The sequence below is a fragment of the Phocoena phocoena genome, chromosome 1 (genome assembly GCF_963924675.1).
Source record: "Phocoena phocoena chromosome 1, mPhoPho1.1, whole genome shotgun sequence".
Lineage (NCBI taxonomy): Eukaryota > Metazoa > Chordata > Mammalia > Artiodactyla > Phocoenidae > Phocoena > Phocoena phocoena.
The window spans coordinates 22809428-22824234 of NC_089219.1; the positions used below are offsets into that span (position 1 = coordinate 22809428).

At 50.8% G+C, this 14807-nt stretch overlaps 1 protein-coding gene across 2 annotated transcripts in view; it reads right to left on the reverse strand.

The window, feature by feature from the left end:
• Positions 1–6856: 6856 nt before the first annotated feature.
• Positions 6857–14807, reverse strand: part of MECR (mitochondrial trans-2-enoyl-CoA reductase) — a 31001-nt gene continuing 23050 nt past the window's right edge. Inside the window, exons 5-10 of one of the 2 annotated variants that reach the window (XM_065877025.1) lie at positions 13264–13366; positions 12120–12222; positions 11067–11140; positions 8909–8969; positions 8672–8744; positions 6857–7237 (exon numbers count right to left, since the gene is read on the reverse strand). In XM_065877025.1, coding sequence (XP_065733097.1) covers positions 7080–7237; positions 8672–8744; positions 8909–8969; positions 11067–11140; positions 12120–12222; positions 13264–13366 — 572 coding nt within the window. In that variant the 3' untranslated portion in view covers positions 6857–7079. The remainder of the gene's footprint in view (positions 7238–8671; positions 8745–8908; positions 8970–11066; positions 11141–12119; positions 12223–13263; positions 13367–14807) is intronic. The other variant, XM_065877032.1, reaches the window with a different exon arrangement.

Sequence of the window (14807 nt, forward strand, 5' to 3'; positions counted from 1 at the left end):
AGGGTAACGGAAGGGAGCGCGCGTTCACTTCCCGCCCGGCCGGGGCTTGCCGGGAGGCGCGCCGGCGCGGGGCGGGGCCAGGTGATCGACAGGCGGCGCGGGCGGTGCGGGGGCCTTCAGTCTCCGGGCACGTTCTCTCGCGAGCTTGGCGCGCAGCGCCTGCGCCGCCCTCCGTAGCCCGTTGGCTTTCCCCCTTCCCCCCGGAAGTGTCCGCACCTCTCCCATAGCTCTTCGAATATTTCTGCTTTTGTCCTTTGATCCGGGAGTGGTTTCGACTTTAGATTTGGAATTAAACCTGGCTTCTAACCGTCTAAGTATCTGACCTTGGTGTCGTTACGCGCCTCCCTTTTGAGCCTCGTTTGTCTTCTCTGTAAATGGGGGATAGTAATTCCAGCCTTCCAGCGTTGCTTTGAGAATTATAGGCGTACTGTCCCCAGCACATCTTAAGTGCCCAATAAAGTAACGCCAGTATTACTTTAAAAATAGGATGAGGGCTTTCCTGGTGGTGCAGTGGTGGAGAGTCCGCCTGCCGATGCAGGGGACGCGGGTTCGTGCCCCGGTCCGGGAGGATCCCACGTGCCGCGGAGCGGCTGGGCCCATGAGCCATGGCCGCTGGGCCTGCGCGTCCGGAGCCTGTGCTCCATAACGGGAGAGGCCACAACAGTGAGAGGCCCGCGAACAGCAAAAAAAAAAAAAAAAAAAAAAAAAAAAAAAAAAAAAAATAGTATGACTTGCTTCAGTGGAAGCATTGTGGAAAGTGGAGAAGGCTGGAACTTTGGAGCTAGATTAGGCTTGGCACTGGCTAAATTAACTGGACCAACTTAACCTATTTTCTTTTAAATCTCTTTTCTAGCTTGTAAAATTAGAAAAATTTATCCCATCTCAATGGACTACAGGGTAACTAAAAGTATATGTGGAAGGGTTTGGAACAGTATCTGGAACATGGTAGGAGCTCGATAAATATTGGCTCCCTTCTCACTAACCCAGTTTACCTGGAACCACAAAGGAGTTTTCTTTGCTGTTTTTACTTTAAAAATTATATGTTGAACGGATAATTCATTAACTGGTTTAAATGATATACAGTGAAACGTCTTCCCGTCTCTGTCCTCTGGCGGCCTAGAGGCAGACAATATAATCTGTTTCTTAAATGTCCTTTCAGAGGTTTTACACATGTAAAGCAAATGGTGGTGGTGTACTATACATACAGTTCTGCACTAAGTATAATTTGAAAATCATTCCATTAGAGTACAAAAGGAGCTTCCTCAGGACTATTTTATGGCTCACAATATGCCATTTTATACACAGTAATTCCTTTAATCAGTGCCCTAGGAAAGGACGTTGAGATAGATTGAAACCTTTTGTTTTAACAGCTTCACTGAGTAACTTTGTATATATACATATATGGAGGATCTATTCCTAGAAGTAGAATAGCTGGGTCAAAGGGTGTGGGCAAACATAGTTCTGATAGATATTGCTCAATTTTCCACAAGCACCTGTTTTTCCATCTCCTCATCAACACGTTATGAAACTATATGATCGTTGTCAATCTGATAGCTGAAAAATGGTATCTTGGGATAATTTAATTTGCAGTTATGTTAAGTGGAGTAAGCCTCGTATGTTTAAGACACATATTTTCCTTTGTTTACATCTTTTGCCCATTTTTCTTATTCATAGGAGCTATCTATGTATTAGGAAAATTAGCTCTTTGTCAAATGAGTTGCAAATATTTTTTCCCAGTGTGTCATGCAAAAACATTGTATGTTTATGGGATCAAATTTATCCTTTATTTTTCTTTGATTCTGGATTATGTGTTGTAGTTTGAAAGGCCTTCCTCACTCTGAGGTTAAAAAAAATTTTTTTTTTTTAAAACCCTCCCCTGGACACTTCCCGGTGGTCCAGTGGCTAAGACTCTGCGCTCCCAATACAGGGGGCCCAGGTTCGATCCCTGGTCAGGAAACTAGATCCCACATGCATGCCGCAACTAAAGATTCCACATGCCACAGCTAAGATGTGGTGCAGATAGATAAATAAATCCACGATGCAAGGAAGATCCCGCATGCTGCAACTAAAAAAAGACCCCTCGTGCTGCAAATAAAACCGGGCGTAGCCAAACAAACAAAACCTCCCATGGTTTATTCTGTTACTTTAAGAACTGATTTTTATGCTGCAGTCCTGATCTGTTTGGTATTTTGTAAAGTGTGAGGATCATAGTACCTATATTATGAAGAACCAGTGCTAAACTTGGCTGTTAAATAACCTACTCAACCCATTGTACAGATGGGAAAGAACCCTACCCACCGAAATACCCGTCTCCAAAACCTGCTCCTCTTCTGGAGCTTGCTAACTCAGGGAGTGGCACCTCCCTCCAGGAAGGTGTCAAAGTTCCACCTTCACGCACCTCATTCACTCTGTCTTGTTGATTCTTCCTTCTAAAGATTCACGAATCCACTCACTTCACTCCCACTTAACTAAGCCAGTTCAGGCCTTGTCAAATTGTTCACACATCAGGGCTTTAACATGCTGCTCCCCCTGCCTGCAACATGGCTGATTTCTTATTCAGGACTCAGACCTTCCTTGCCCACCTTCTCTCAAGTACTCCCCGTCACTATGATATCACTTTATTTTTTCTTTCACAGCACTTGCTACACTCTGTAATTACCTCATTTATTCACTTGTTCACTGTCTTTCTCCTCCACTAGAATGTAAGCTTCCTGGTATCATGGGCCATGATTTTTGGCTTCTGCTGTAAACCTGGCACTTCTGACAGTGCTTTTCACATATCGGGTGTTCAAACTATTTGCCAAATTAATAAGTGAATGAGTTCTCACCTGGATTACTTCAGTGGCCTCCTGCTTCTTTTTCTCATGCTTTCCCGTGAGACACAGACTCAGGGAAATTCTGAGTGACGTGTCAATTATTACTGAACAAAATCAAGGAGTCCTGAGAAAAGAGGGAGCTCAAAGGCCAGCTGTGGGGCCAGAGGAACTGGGGTTGCCTGGCATGCTGACCAGACAGGGTCAGGGGACCTGGCTTCTGGTGCCAGCTTGCTTCCTGGTATGTGACCTTGAGCAGCTCACTTCCTCTCTCAGCATCTTCCTCTTCTGAAAAGTGGTGATATTAAAACCTCAATGACACAGGGAAGTTGTAAAAATCAAATGCAGGTAGGTGTGGAAGTGCCCGTACACTGTAAAGGGTCAGGGACATAGGGCAAGCTTTCTTCCCTCTCAGAGGGTGCTAACTCACCTGCGGGTGGGCCCTCTGTCTTCCCGGGATCTTCCTGCCTTCAGATGCAGGCAGATGCTGTGCCAGGACTGAGTTTCTCTTCTTCCACCATTTCCTCCAGCTGCCCAAGCTGGGCCCAGCGTCCTACCCAGGGCATGGTACCTGCCAATAAGCATGGGGCTGGCGGGAGCTGCTGACAGCTTCCAGGTACCAGGGCAGAGATGCCTGGCACACACAGGTTAATGCAAGAACCTCTTTCTTCTGGGCATCGGTTTTTTCCCTGAGGAAAGCAGGGTTAATTGGTGTCCCAAGACACCAGACAGTCATTAATATTATGACAGTGGCTGTAGGCAGTTGAAGGGTGGATGATTCCAGAAGACAACAGGGAGAGCCAGTCATGAAGCCTCAGGGCTTCAGGTGCACCCAAGCTTTGGTTTAGGAGGTCATGCCTGTTTGTCCTCCTTTGGTCTCCTGGAGCCAGAGTTCCTCCTTCAGCCACTTAAAAAGTATATTGTTTACTTAGTGGGCCCGAAGAGCTGTCCCAACTCCACAGAGAGATTATTCAGCCTGAAAATTAAAAACAATCTCCTGTACTCGTTAAGTAGGGAAGCGATGATCCATCTTAAGTCAGATTCCCTTTTGACATTGTTTTGCCTCAGGCTCCTTTCCTCTGCTGGCCTCATTAAATGTTGATAATCCCTATGTGGTCTTCAAAATTTAGGGAGACTTTACTTATCTGGGAATTTCTTATCTCTTTCTTTAGTGCCTCCCTTCTCCAAATTGTCCCCCCAGATTGCTGCCAGAGGGATTTTTCTGAACCACAGTTCTGATCTTCTGGCTCAGAAATCTTTTGTTCCCTACTGCCAGTAGGGTGAAGTCCAAATTCCTTAGCTGGGAATCACACACTGCCACAATTCAGACTGTGATTTTGTGAAATTTTCAGCTTCAGATGGATTGATAGGATTTCAATATAAATTAAATCATAGAATATGTATCGTTTATGATTAGGTTCAGAGAAAGCCCAAACACTAGGGGCTTAAATAACACAGAAGCTTATTTCTCAAGTCCTCAGGTGGGCAGTCACCGTTTCTGGGTCTCAGGGATCCAGGCTCCTTTGATCTTGTTGCTGTCCCATTCTCAACATGGTCAAAGATGGCTGTGCAAATTCCATGTTTGTATCCCAGCCAGGAGGAAGGTGAAAGGGGAAGGAAAGGGTACAGGATGGATGCCAGCTATATTTTAAAGAGGTTCCTAAGAAATGGACACCTAGAACCTCTGCTTACATCACATGGGCCAGATCTTGTCAGCTGCGAGGGAGGCAGGGAAACACTGTTTATTCCAGCCCACCATGTGCCCGCCTAAGAGTCATCAGTTTTTTGTTTTTTTTTTTGCGGTACGCGGGCCTCTCACCGTTGTGACCTCTCCCGTTGCGGAGCACATGCTCCGGACGCGCAGGCTCAGCGGCCATGGCTCACGGGCCCAGCTGCTCCGCGGCACGTGGGATCTTCCTGGACCGGGGCACGAACCCGTGTCCCCTGCATCGGCAGGTGGACTCTCAACCACTGCGCCACCTGGGAAGCCCCATCAGTTTTAATTCTTAGCAATAGAATGGTATTTGGGGAAAACGAGAAGCATCTGACATAAATGTTCTGCCTCTATAACTTAGCCTGGTCCCTTAGTCTGTAATGCTTGTCTCCCTCCCCTGCCTGAGAAAATATTATCATCCTTTAAAGCCCAACGTCAGCTCCAGCTCCAGGGACTTCCCTGGCGGTCCAGTGGTTAAGACTCTGTGCTCCCAATGCAAGCGCCATGATTTCGATCCCTGTTCGGGGAACTAAGATCCCTCATGCCAAACGGAGCAGACAAAAAAAAAAAATCGGCTCCAGACCCCCAGAGGTACTATTCCCAGGACACTCTGCACACCCCCGAAGTCTCTAACCGTGATGTGGTGCTATGAACCTTCCTCCCACCTGTCTGCCCACTCTGAGTCTCTAACAGGGGCCCGATCCTTCTCCATGGCTGCAGGCTCATCACATCCCTTAAGCCCAACCTTGTGGAGTCCCCCTGCAGAACCTAATCCTAACTTGCACTCCTGTAGGCTTTGGGCAGCCTCCCACTCCCTCTCAGACTTTCTGCACTTTCCCCCATTGACCAACTGCACAAATCATCCATCCCACTAACCTTGAGGATACAGAACGGGAGGGACTTGGGTGAGCTGCGGCTGATTCTGAGCCCAGGTGTACAAGGTGGCAAATCTTACCCAGAAGGCACCTGTAGACCTTTCCCAGCCCCAGGATGAAGGCGAGTCCTTTTCTCCAGAGGACATACAAGATGCTCCCGAAGACAAGAGGATGATGCCGGGGCCCAGGTATGTGCTGGCATGTAACTAGCCTTCAGAGCCAGTTTTCCACATAACTCCACTGCCTAAAATCCCTCAGTGCCTCCCCCATGTCTTGGGGGCAAGTCCTGAGCCTTCCTGCTGCCCACTGCTCCCATCTCAGTCTTTCATACTCCCCCCACGTCCTAGGCAGCAGCTCTACTTGCCTGTGGGCAGTTCCCCGACTGCTAGGCTCTCCAGGTCTTGCCAGACTCTCACGAGTGCTGTTGGCTTTGCTTGGTACACCTTCTCCTGCTGGGCCTTAAGATTGGCTGTGAAAGCCTTGGCTGGCCTCCCTTCCTCTGGGAGGCCTTCCTTAAACCCTCAGGCAGAGCTGCTGTGTCGCCACGGCCCTCCGAACACCTCCGTATCAGCGGCCTCATGAGTATGCTGTGCACTAACTAGGCTTAGCTACTTGCGGGCCAGCCCCACGTCACTCACGGGCAGCCCTGGCCTCAGGCACATGCTAGGCTCTCAGTAAGTCCCCCCGCAGTGAGGCTCTAGAGCTCAGCGACAGAGGGCCAGGTGATGAGGGAGACACCCCAAAGCCTCTGGTTCTTTGCTTTGAGTGAGTGGATCATGAAGCAAACACCAAAAACTCACATAGTGTCCAACTCTTCTCTTTGTCTGAATAAAGCTACTCATTTTTCAGGGCCCACTTTCAAGCTTCACCTCAGGGAGGCCTAGGACAGGACCTTGTTAGGCGCTCACAGCACACTCATCACTATGGTAACTGTCATGGGACCAGTGGTTTGATGCGGGGTTTCTCAACAGCGGCACTGTGGACGTTTGGGCTCACTAGGCACTAGTAGCACCCCCTCAATTATGATAACCGCAGTGTCCCCTGGGAGTAAAATGAGCTCAGGCTGAGAACCATTGGTGTAACATCTATCTCCCCAGTTAGAATGGAAGTTCCATGAGGATGGTCCAGGCACCTGAGACCCCGTTTCCTTGGTTTCTCGGCCTGGCATTCACTCCTCTGTGGAGCTGATCCTCCCCCTGTCCCAGCTTGAGCCGAAGGCCACCTGAGAGTGAGTCAAACCTTCCTTTTTAGAAGATTCTCCTCTGTGGGCTTGGAGGGCTTGAGGGCAGAGATCTGTTTTACCGGCTTTTGTACCTGCCAGCCCCGCCAAGGCTTTGCTTTCAGGGCGGTCAGGAAGTGATGGCTGGAGGACAGGTGGAGGGTGGGCAAGGGGGGCTTCTAGTGCTGGGAGATGGCAAGGGATGGTCCTTCTTATTAGGGGTGACTTCTGTTGGTTTTTGTTTGTTTGTTTTTTTAAGAAGTTCGGACTTTATTAGATACCCGGAGGCTGGCCCCAGGGAAAGCCTTGGCTGGCCTCCCAATTCTCCGCCTCAGAAGCGACAGTGGGGAGAGGAGCAGCCTGCGGAAGGCGGAGGGGCCCCAAGTGGGGGGCCCAAAACCAGTCCTGCTGGTCCGTCTCCCCTCCCACTTGGCTCCGGCTCCTCTGGGATTATCACATCACATGGTGAGGATCTGCTTGGAAGACACGAAAGGCTGCATGGACGCTTCTAAGGCACGCTGGTAGTCCTGCAGTGGGACCTCGGAGCAGGCAGGGGCCGTGAGCTGGCCTCGGTGGATGAGATCGCACAGCGTGAGGATCAGCTCCTTGAACTGGTCTGTGGGAGGTTGGAGGGTGTCAGACGGGGGAGCAACTGCAGGGCTCGGTGAGGGGACATGCGGGCTTCCCCTGCTGGCAGGAGATGGTGCTGGGCTCCAGGGAAGCCTCGAGAGCCCTGGGCTTGGCCAGGGACACGGCGGCCGCTGTGGAGGCGGCCTGGGGCCCGCCTGTGCCCAGGACAGTGAGGGCCAGGGTGGGGACAGAAGCACGGGGAGCAGCCCCAGGAGCTGACGGGCAGGCAGAGTGGTGCTGTGATGGCTCAGACCCACAGGACCTGACTGGGTGTAGCGGGGAGTCCTGAATGGTGGGAGGGCGGAATCACTCAGAGGGGCAGAAGCCAGAAGAGGCATGGGGAGGGGGTGGGTGGTGCCTGGCACACCAACAGATGTGGAACAGAGGAGCTCTGCTCAGGGAAAAGAGCCTTCCCTGAGAGCCCAGGCTCCCTCAGAACTGCACCAGCAGAAGCCACCAACGTCCCCTCCCGGGCTTGCCTCCCACTAAGGACCCAATATGGTAGAGGAAGATGAGAAGTGAAGGCCTTGGCTGAGAAGTACTTTTTCATAGACATCCATTCATTCAACATTCAAATTGAATCGTATCCCCTGCTTAAAACACTTCAGTGCTTCCCATTTCCCTTTAAGATCGAGCCTGAGCTCCTTAAAGAGGATTATAAGGCCTTTTGTAATCTGGCCACAACCTATCTGTCCGGCTTCCCACTCTCTACTGGGCTTTAACACATGCTATTTTCTCTGCTTGGAACAGCCCCTCAGACGACCACTTCCCTCCCCATCACGGGGATAACTCCACGCCATTCCTCAGCTCAGCCTGGGGCCGTGGTCCCAATCTGGGGGCCAGTCCTCCAGGAGAGGAAGAACAGTGTGCTGGCTCGGGTTCTGGAGTCAGAGAGACTGGCTGTTCACATCCTGGCTGCATGCCCCGTAGGTGGGGATGACTTGGGGCCAGCTACTTCACTACTCTGAACCTCTGTTTCCTCCTGTGTCAAACAGAGCTGACAGTAGTTTAAAGAATTATGACATTTAAACTGAGGCAGAGGTTAAGTAACTTGCCCAATGTCCCACAGCTCGCTTGGCAGAACCCATAGCCAGTAATGGTGGAAGCAGGATTTGGGCCTGGGCAGGCCGGTTCCAGAGTCTGTTCTCTTTCCTTGGCTGTCTTCCATGGCAGTCTTCCCCACTGTCAGCTCCTCAGGAGGGCGGCAGGGGGTGCCTTGTTCAATATGGTGCCCCAAGGACTAGCCCACTTTAGTCCAATAACTATTTGCTGACTGTAGCTGTATTTAGAGACTGTTTTCCTTTATCCTGTTGTGGGCCTGGGGGTCCAATCACCTCTCCAGGGCTCAGAGTGGCTGGTCACTTCTGCAGTAGGCACTGCCCTCATGTGACCCTTGGTAATGGGGCCATCATCCACTTACCTGGACTGTGGTCCTTCTTCCACTGGGATAACCAAAAGCCCCGAAGTTTGAGATCCTTAAAAATGAGCAGGCTCTGTGGACACAGGAAGGAGATACTGGGGCTCTGAGGGCAAGAACTTCAGGCGCTGCTTAAGGTATGGACTCCCCCAGGGGCGGGGGCCACTGCCTGAGTTTAGACAACGGTGGTGTCCAGGCCCCTGTCTCCAGGCACTCCCCCGCCCCACCCCACCAGCTTACCACAGAGGCGATGACAGGCTGCTTGGCCATCCCCCCATAGGTCACCATGGTTCCTCCAGGCCTGAAGGGTCCAGAGAGAAGAGAGTGGTCGCAGGGAGAGACAGAGCCCTTCCTGAACCAGTTACAATGCATCTATTCCAACCCTGGCTCCTAAACCTCGTTCTCAGAATCCCTGGGAAGGGTTCAGAAATACAGGTCCCTAGGCCCGACCCAGACCTAATGAATTGGAAGCAAAGCTCTACATTAAAAACGACAGAAAACAAACAAGCAAGCAAACTCCCCTTGCAGATGACCTCGATGTCTAGCCAGGGTTGGGAGCCCAGAGTTAAGCTCCCAGTCAGGCTTTGAGGAAGAGCTGCAGAGGAGAATACTCCCCTGAGCAAAGCTCACAAGCCGAGTCGTGAGTGGAGCCGGAAGTAGATCGGGCCGGGCTCTACTCCACTGTCAGTGTATGACGCTGGGCAACATGTCCACAGCGGGCCACACTGCCTCTCCTGTACACGCTCCAGTGAGACGACGCAGCTAAGGAATGGTGTGGACAGTGCAGAAGACAGTGGCAATTGTCAGGACCTGCTGTCTGACACCCACACCCGCCCCAGCGGTCAAACAGGAGAGGGGCTCATATAATTTTTAAAACGTAAGCTAGGACTTCACATGCCTGACTTAACCTGTGCTCCCTTCGCCACTCCCCTGGCTCTTTTAGGAGTCTGTTGATGAAGGAAGACCCGAGATACATTTTGGGACAACACGAGGGAGGCTCTGTGAACTCCAGGGTGGAAGAAGCTGCTGAGAGAGGCAGGTAACTCTCTGTGCCTGAGGCCGGGGGCCAGTCGGGTCTTAAGTTCCCTTCAACTGCCACCTCCTCTGGAAAGTAGCTCCTGCATGGTGGGGGGGCGAGCCCTCCCTCTGTGGACCCGCATTATACTTGATCTAATCAGAATGGCTACCGTATACTGGGTGTTTATTATGTGCCAGGCACAGGTCTGAGCCCTTCACATGTGCTGGCCAGTGAATCCTCACGGTAACCTCAAGGCAGGACTTTTATGACTCCTATTTCACAGACGAGAAAACTGGGGCCCGCCTCTCATTTGTAGAGCGCTGTGTACAGACCTCAGAGCCCCTTGGACTCACCTTCTGAGGCAGAAAGGGTTTATATCCCCCCATTTCACTGATGAAGAGACTGAGACCTGGATCGTTTTTCACATATGGCTTAACTTTTCATAGGTCCACAGCTAGTCAGCATGAGCCACGGGGTGGATGGCAGCTGGCCTTGGAGGCTGCCCAGAGTAGGGCTGAAGAGGTATGCTCGGGGCCACAGCAACTCGGGCAAGCTGCCTACCCTCTCTGGGCCTCGTCTGGACGGGGATGGGAGCAGTACCCCTCACCTAGGCGATTGTGGAGGGGGTATATCACGCACTCTGCACAGCCTGGTGCGTGGTAAACACTCTGTGACTGTGACTACAGCTCTCTGGTCACATGACCCAAACTGCCATCCAGCCTGAGTTCTAGAGGGTTCCCTCAGTGTCTCAGCCATCTAGGTACCCTGTGGCTACTGAGTGCTAGCAAATATGTGTTAACAAATGTTGGTGCTCTAGTTGGGAAGTGTCCTTTCAGGCGCCCTTCAATTCGACAAGATTATATTGACGGAAAAAAAGAAGGAAAGGACATGCGCTGTCAACACTGTCAACGTCATCCCCCTCTGTGGTGGGACGATAGGTGAGCTCTGTGCTTAACTTTTCCTTTGTACTTTTACATGCTTTCAAGATGTTTTGTAACAGCATGATGTTACCTTTAAAATTAGAATCTATTTTTAAAGGCTAATAAAAAGATTAAAAGTTAATAAGCTAGGACTAAGTGACTTTTTCAGATGCCCCTAGGTTATGAATCCTTACCCGTTCCCCTATCACAGAGCGCCCAGGAGTCTACTTCTGGGGTCCCTAGGAGAACAGAGCTGGACGGTCATCTGTAAAGGAGGAGGCTGAGAGAGGGAGGGCCCAAGTAACTAGGACGTGACGTGGGTCCCATCTTCCTACTCAGGGTCGTGCTGACCTGGCCTTGGCCTGCACTGGCCACTGGGACTTGGTCACTCGGTGGTCCTCCTGTCTAAATCCCGGGAGGGTGCCTTCGTGCACTGGACCCACGGGGCCGAGGGACTTACGCCAAGTGCCGCAGCAGCTCCGTGGAGCTTTTCCCGCCGACACAGTTGAGAGCAAGCTGAGGCTGGGGCACGTCCTGGAAAAGAAGGGACCTGCAGTGAGCGAGCTACCCCTCTGTGGTGGGGTTTGAAGCTTACTAAACAAACAGCACTTCCCTGGCCCAAGGGCTGTGTCAGGAAGGAGCGAAGAAAGTGGGACAGTCATGCCTTCCAACTCCGTCTGGGAAGGGCCTTTTCTTTACCAGCTTAATCCTGTTATCTGTTTTAGGATTTTGTTCAAAACTCACCTCCTCTGGGAAAGAACAGACAAAGGGCACCTATGTTCTGTTTTGACGGACTTCATTTCCCCCTCTTCTCAGCACTTACAACTCAGTTTATATTAGATGTGCTGACCTACTGCTTCAGAAATGTTCTCAAGAGGCGTGTGTTCTCAAGTAAATGTGTGTCCGGTCCCTCCAGGGTTCAGTGATAAGAGGCTGAGATGTGGTTCGGTCACTTACTAGGTGTGCTGGGCAGGGTTAAGGGGCTTTGAGTTCAGAGAGGCCTGGAACCAGCCCGACTCCACCACTTATGACTGTGTGGTCTCAGTAAAGTCCTTTCTTTTTTTCCAAGTCTTCGTTTTCTCACCTATAAAATAGATAGCACCTACTTTGTAGAGCTTTTGTGGGGATTATCAGATAAAGTATAAGGCAGATGCTTTGGAAATGTGACTCCTTTTCTTTCTCTTCCCTCCTGTACCTCAGTTTCCTCAGCTCTCTCCCAGCTCTGAGATTTACTTCGGCTGTGTGGGCTGACGTAGTTCACCACTGACATTCAAAACTACCAATCACACAGGGTTTCCTAAACCTTGTCTGTCTCTCCTGCCCCCTCACAGCCCCGGCCACTTAATGCATGTTTTCCCCTGGCTGAGGGAATGGGCTTTATCTTTCCACGAAAAGAGACAAAGGGAGGATTTTGGAGATGTGGGGCCAGTGCCAGCTTTTCTAATTCAAGTGAATTTCTTTCTTCAGGGAGTTGGGCCTGGAGTGGAGGTGCAATGTCCCTCATCACTGGTACCTTAAAGAAGTTTTTCATCTCATGCTTTCTTAGTTCCTCTTCTGTGACAACATGATGGGCCCCCAGATTCTTCAGTCTGTCGGTCAGCTTCTGGATGTCAGGTCTGGAAACCAAACACAATCCAAGGTCCTCGTCATATCTGCTCACTTTCTCCACGGAAGGCTCCCAGGACCCCTCTGCCACAGCTGTGAGAACCCGAGTTTCTCTTTGTGGGAAGCTAAGCTGGGCCTGGCCACCAGTCTCATCACACGCCAGCATCTCTTGGCCTCAGTTTCCTCACTGGCGTGAGAGAGCACTGGGTAGTTTCTACTGCTCCTGTCAGCTCAAGGACACTAGAAACCATCTGGGCTCAGGGAGGAGTCACTTCACTTCCTGATTTCTTCTACTGAAACGACAAACTCTGCTTCCTTTTCCCCTCTTTTCAAGGGGCTTTTCAGAGTGCTGTGCAAACACACTCCGGTCCAGGAGTGGCTCTGAGCCTCTTTACCAAGGCAAACAGAACAATTTTTTTTGTTAGCACAACTGAGGGGATGGGGAACTGAAGCGAGTATCAGTTCTCCTGCCAAGGCTGGGCTTCCCTGAAGAGACACAACCATGTGCGTGGATGGTGAGGCTTAAGGAAGTTGGATGATATGTTGGAGAGAGAACAAACCGGGAGACTAAGTTTGTCGTTGGTTGGCTGTGTCTTCCTGAGCAGGTGGCTTCCTCTTTCTGATGACAAACCTGCCCCATCTCCTTTACATCTGTATTTAGTGCACTTCAAAGTATCACACAAATGCAAGGGAAACAAGGGCTCTGCGTGAGTTGGTTCACAGAAAGAATAACTCAGCTTAAAACATTCCCAAATGTGAACTGTGGTTTTAAAAACATGAGGTTTATCACAAGTCAAGAGTCTCAGAAACTCTTAGCTGTTCACTAAGGGCCTTCTCCTTCCTGCCCTCCCTTTATATTTCGGATTCATTCATCCTACAGCCAAAAGCAACTGGACTTCAGTGCTGGTGGCTGACTCAGCTATAAGCCAGCTCCTGCCCGCAGGAAAGGAAGACCGCTTACGCAAGGGCGCCACCTGGTGGAAACATGGGCACCCGCGGGTGCCAGGTGGAAAGGCCCAAGTGGTGTGCTGGGATCAGGCCTTCCCACGCACCTGTCTCGGACCACGTTGATGGTCCTCAGGCCCAGGGCTGCGGCGATCTGGATGACTGCTTGCCCCACTCCACTGTTGGATGCATTCTGGATGACAGAATCCCCTGTGGAGCCAGGAAGAGACTCAAGTTGAGACCTGTAATAGGTCAAGGGCTTCCAGCCTAGAATCCTATTATAGGGCCGGAGGTGGAGTCCTCAGACTCTGAAAGTACCCAGGACCTGGCTGCTGAGCCTTCTCAGTCCTTGGACTGTTGCTCACACTTCTCCCGTGCCCCCCAAACCTCTACAACACCCATGGAGCCTGCCAGGGTTCATCCCGTGCCCCCCAAACCTCTACAACACCCATGAAGCCTGCCAGGGTTCATCCCGTGCCCCCCAAACCTCTACAACACCCATGAAGCCTGCCAGGGTTCAGCAACTCCAGAGTTCACACTGGATGCAACTTAGACCCTGCTGCATAAATGATTTTGCATCCTTCATCCTCCTCCCAATTTTTATGGCCACAGGTCTCTGCTTAGGTTATTTCTTTGGCTTGCAATGTTTTCCTCTTTCCATCTCCCTTCATTTTCAAATCCTATATATCCTTCGAAGGATTGCTCGAGTGTGGCTTCCTACATGAAGCCTTCCCAGATTCTTCCCCCGTGCATTCCCACAGCACTCTGCGGCCGTCTCTGTTAATGGTCACGGTCAGCCCTGACTTATACTTGGTTGTTATCTCAGTCCATTTCTATCAACAGGCTGCGGCTTCTTGAGGGGAAGATGCACTGCCTCAAAATGGGATTAGAGCTGCACTGGAGAAACTGGCAGCCCCTGAAACAGGGACCTCCAGATAGTCTGTGGTCAAAGCCGAGGCCTAACTTTGGACTTAGCCAACAGGGGAGGCCACGGGCCATGCTGGGAAAAGCATGGGCTCTGGAATGAGACATACTGGGGTGTGAGTCCCAGCTTCTCCACTGACTGTAACGGAAAGTGAACGGGGCGGGATGAGTCCTGACCTCTTTGAACCTCAGTTTCTCCCCCATGAAACAGGAGTCCTAGAAGCACCCACCGGGGTGCTCCCCATTAGAGCCCAGTGCTGTTGTGTCCGGGAAGGGGCTCTGTTCCCCTGAAATGCTATCTGGGTTTTGAGAGGCAGCAGGGATCTTGTGCTAGAGACAGAGGACTTTCTGGAAGAAGGCCCATCCTCCTTAGCTAGGGTCAGCCTACAGATCGTCACCCAACAGTGGGTCATGAAACCAACCTAGTGGGTTGCAAGCTTTTTTTTTTTTAAAGTTAAAATCAAGGAAAATAGAATAAAAAAATAGTGGAGTGCATCACACATAGTGAGGGTAAATATTATTCCATGAAACTTTGGTTTTCATTACATATATATTCATATACGTCTATATACTGGAGGACAATTTAAAGTGTAATTCTTACTCTGGGTCAAAATCACACGTTTCACACCAGCCCTGGGGCAGGAAGGTGGAGAGATACACCATGGGCACAATAGGCCACAAAAGGTGGCTGGTGTCACAATAGCCTGATGTGATGACCACAGCTGCA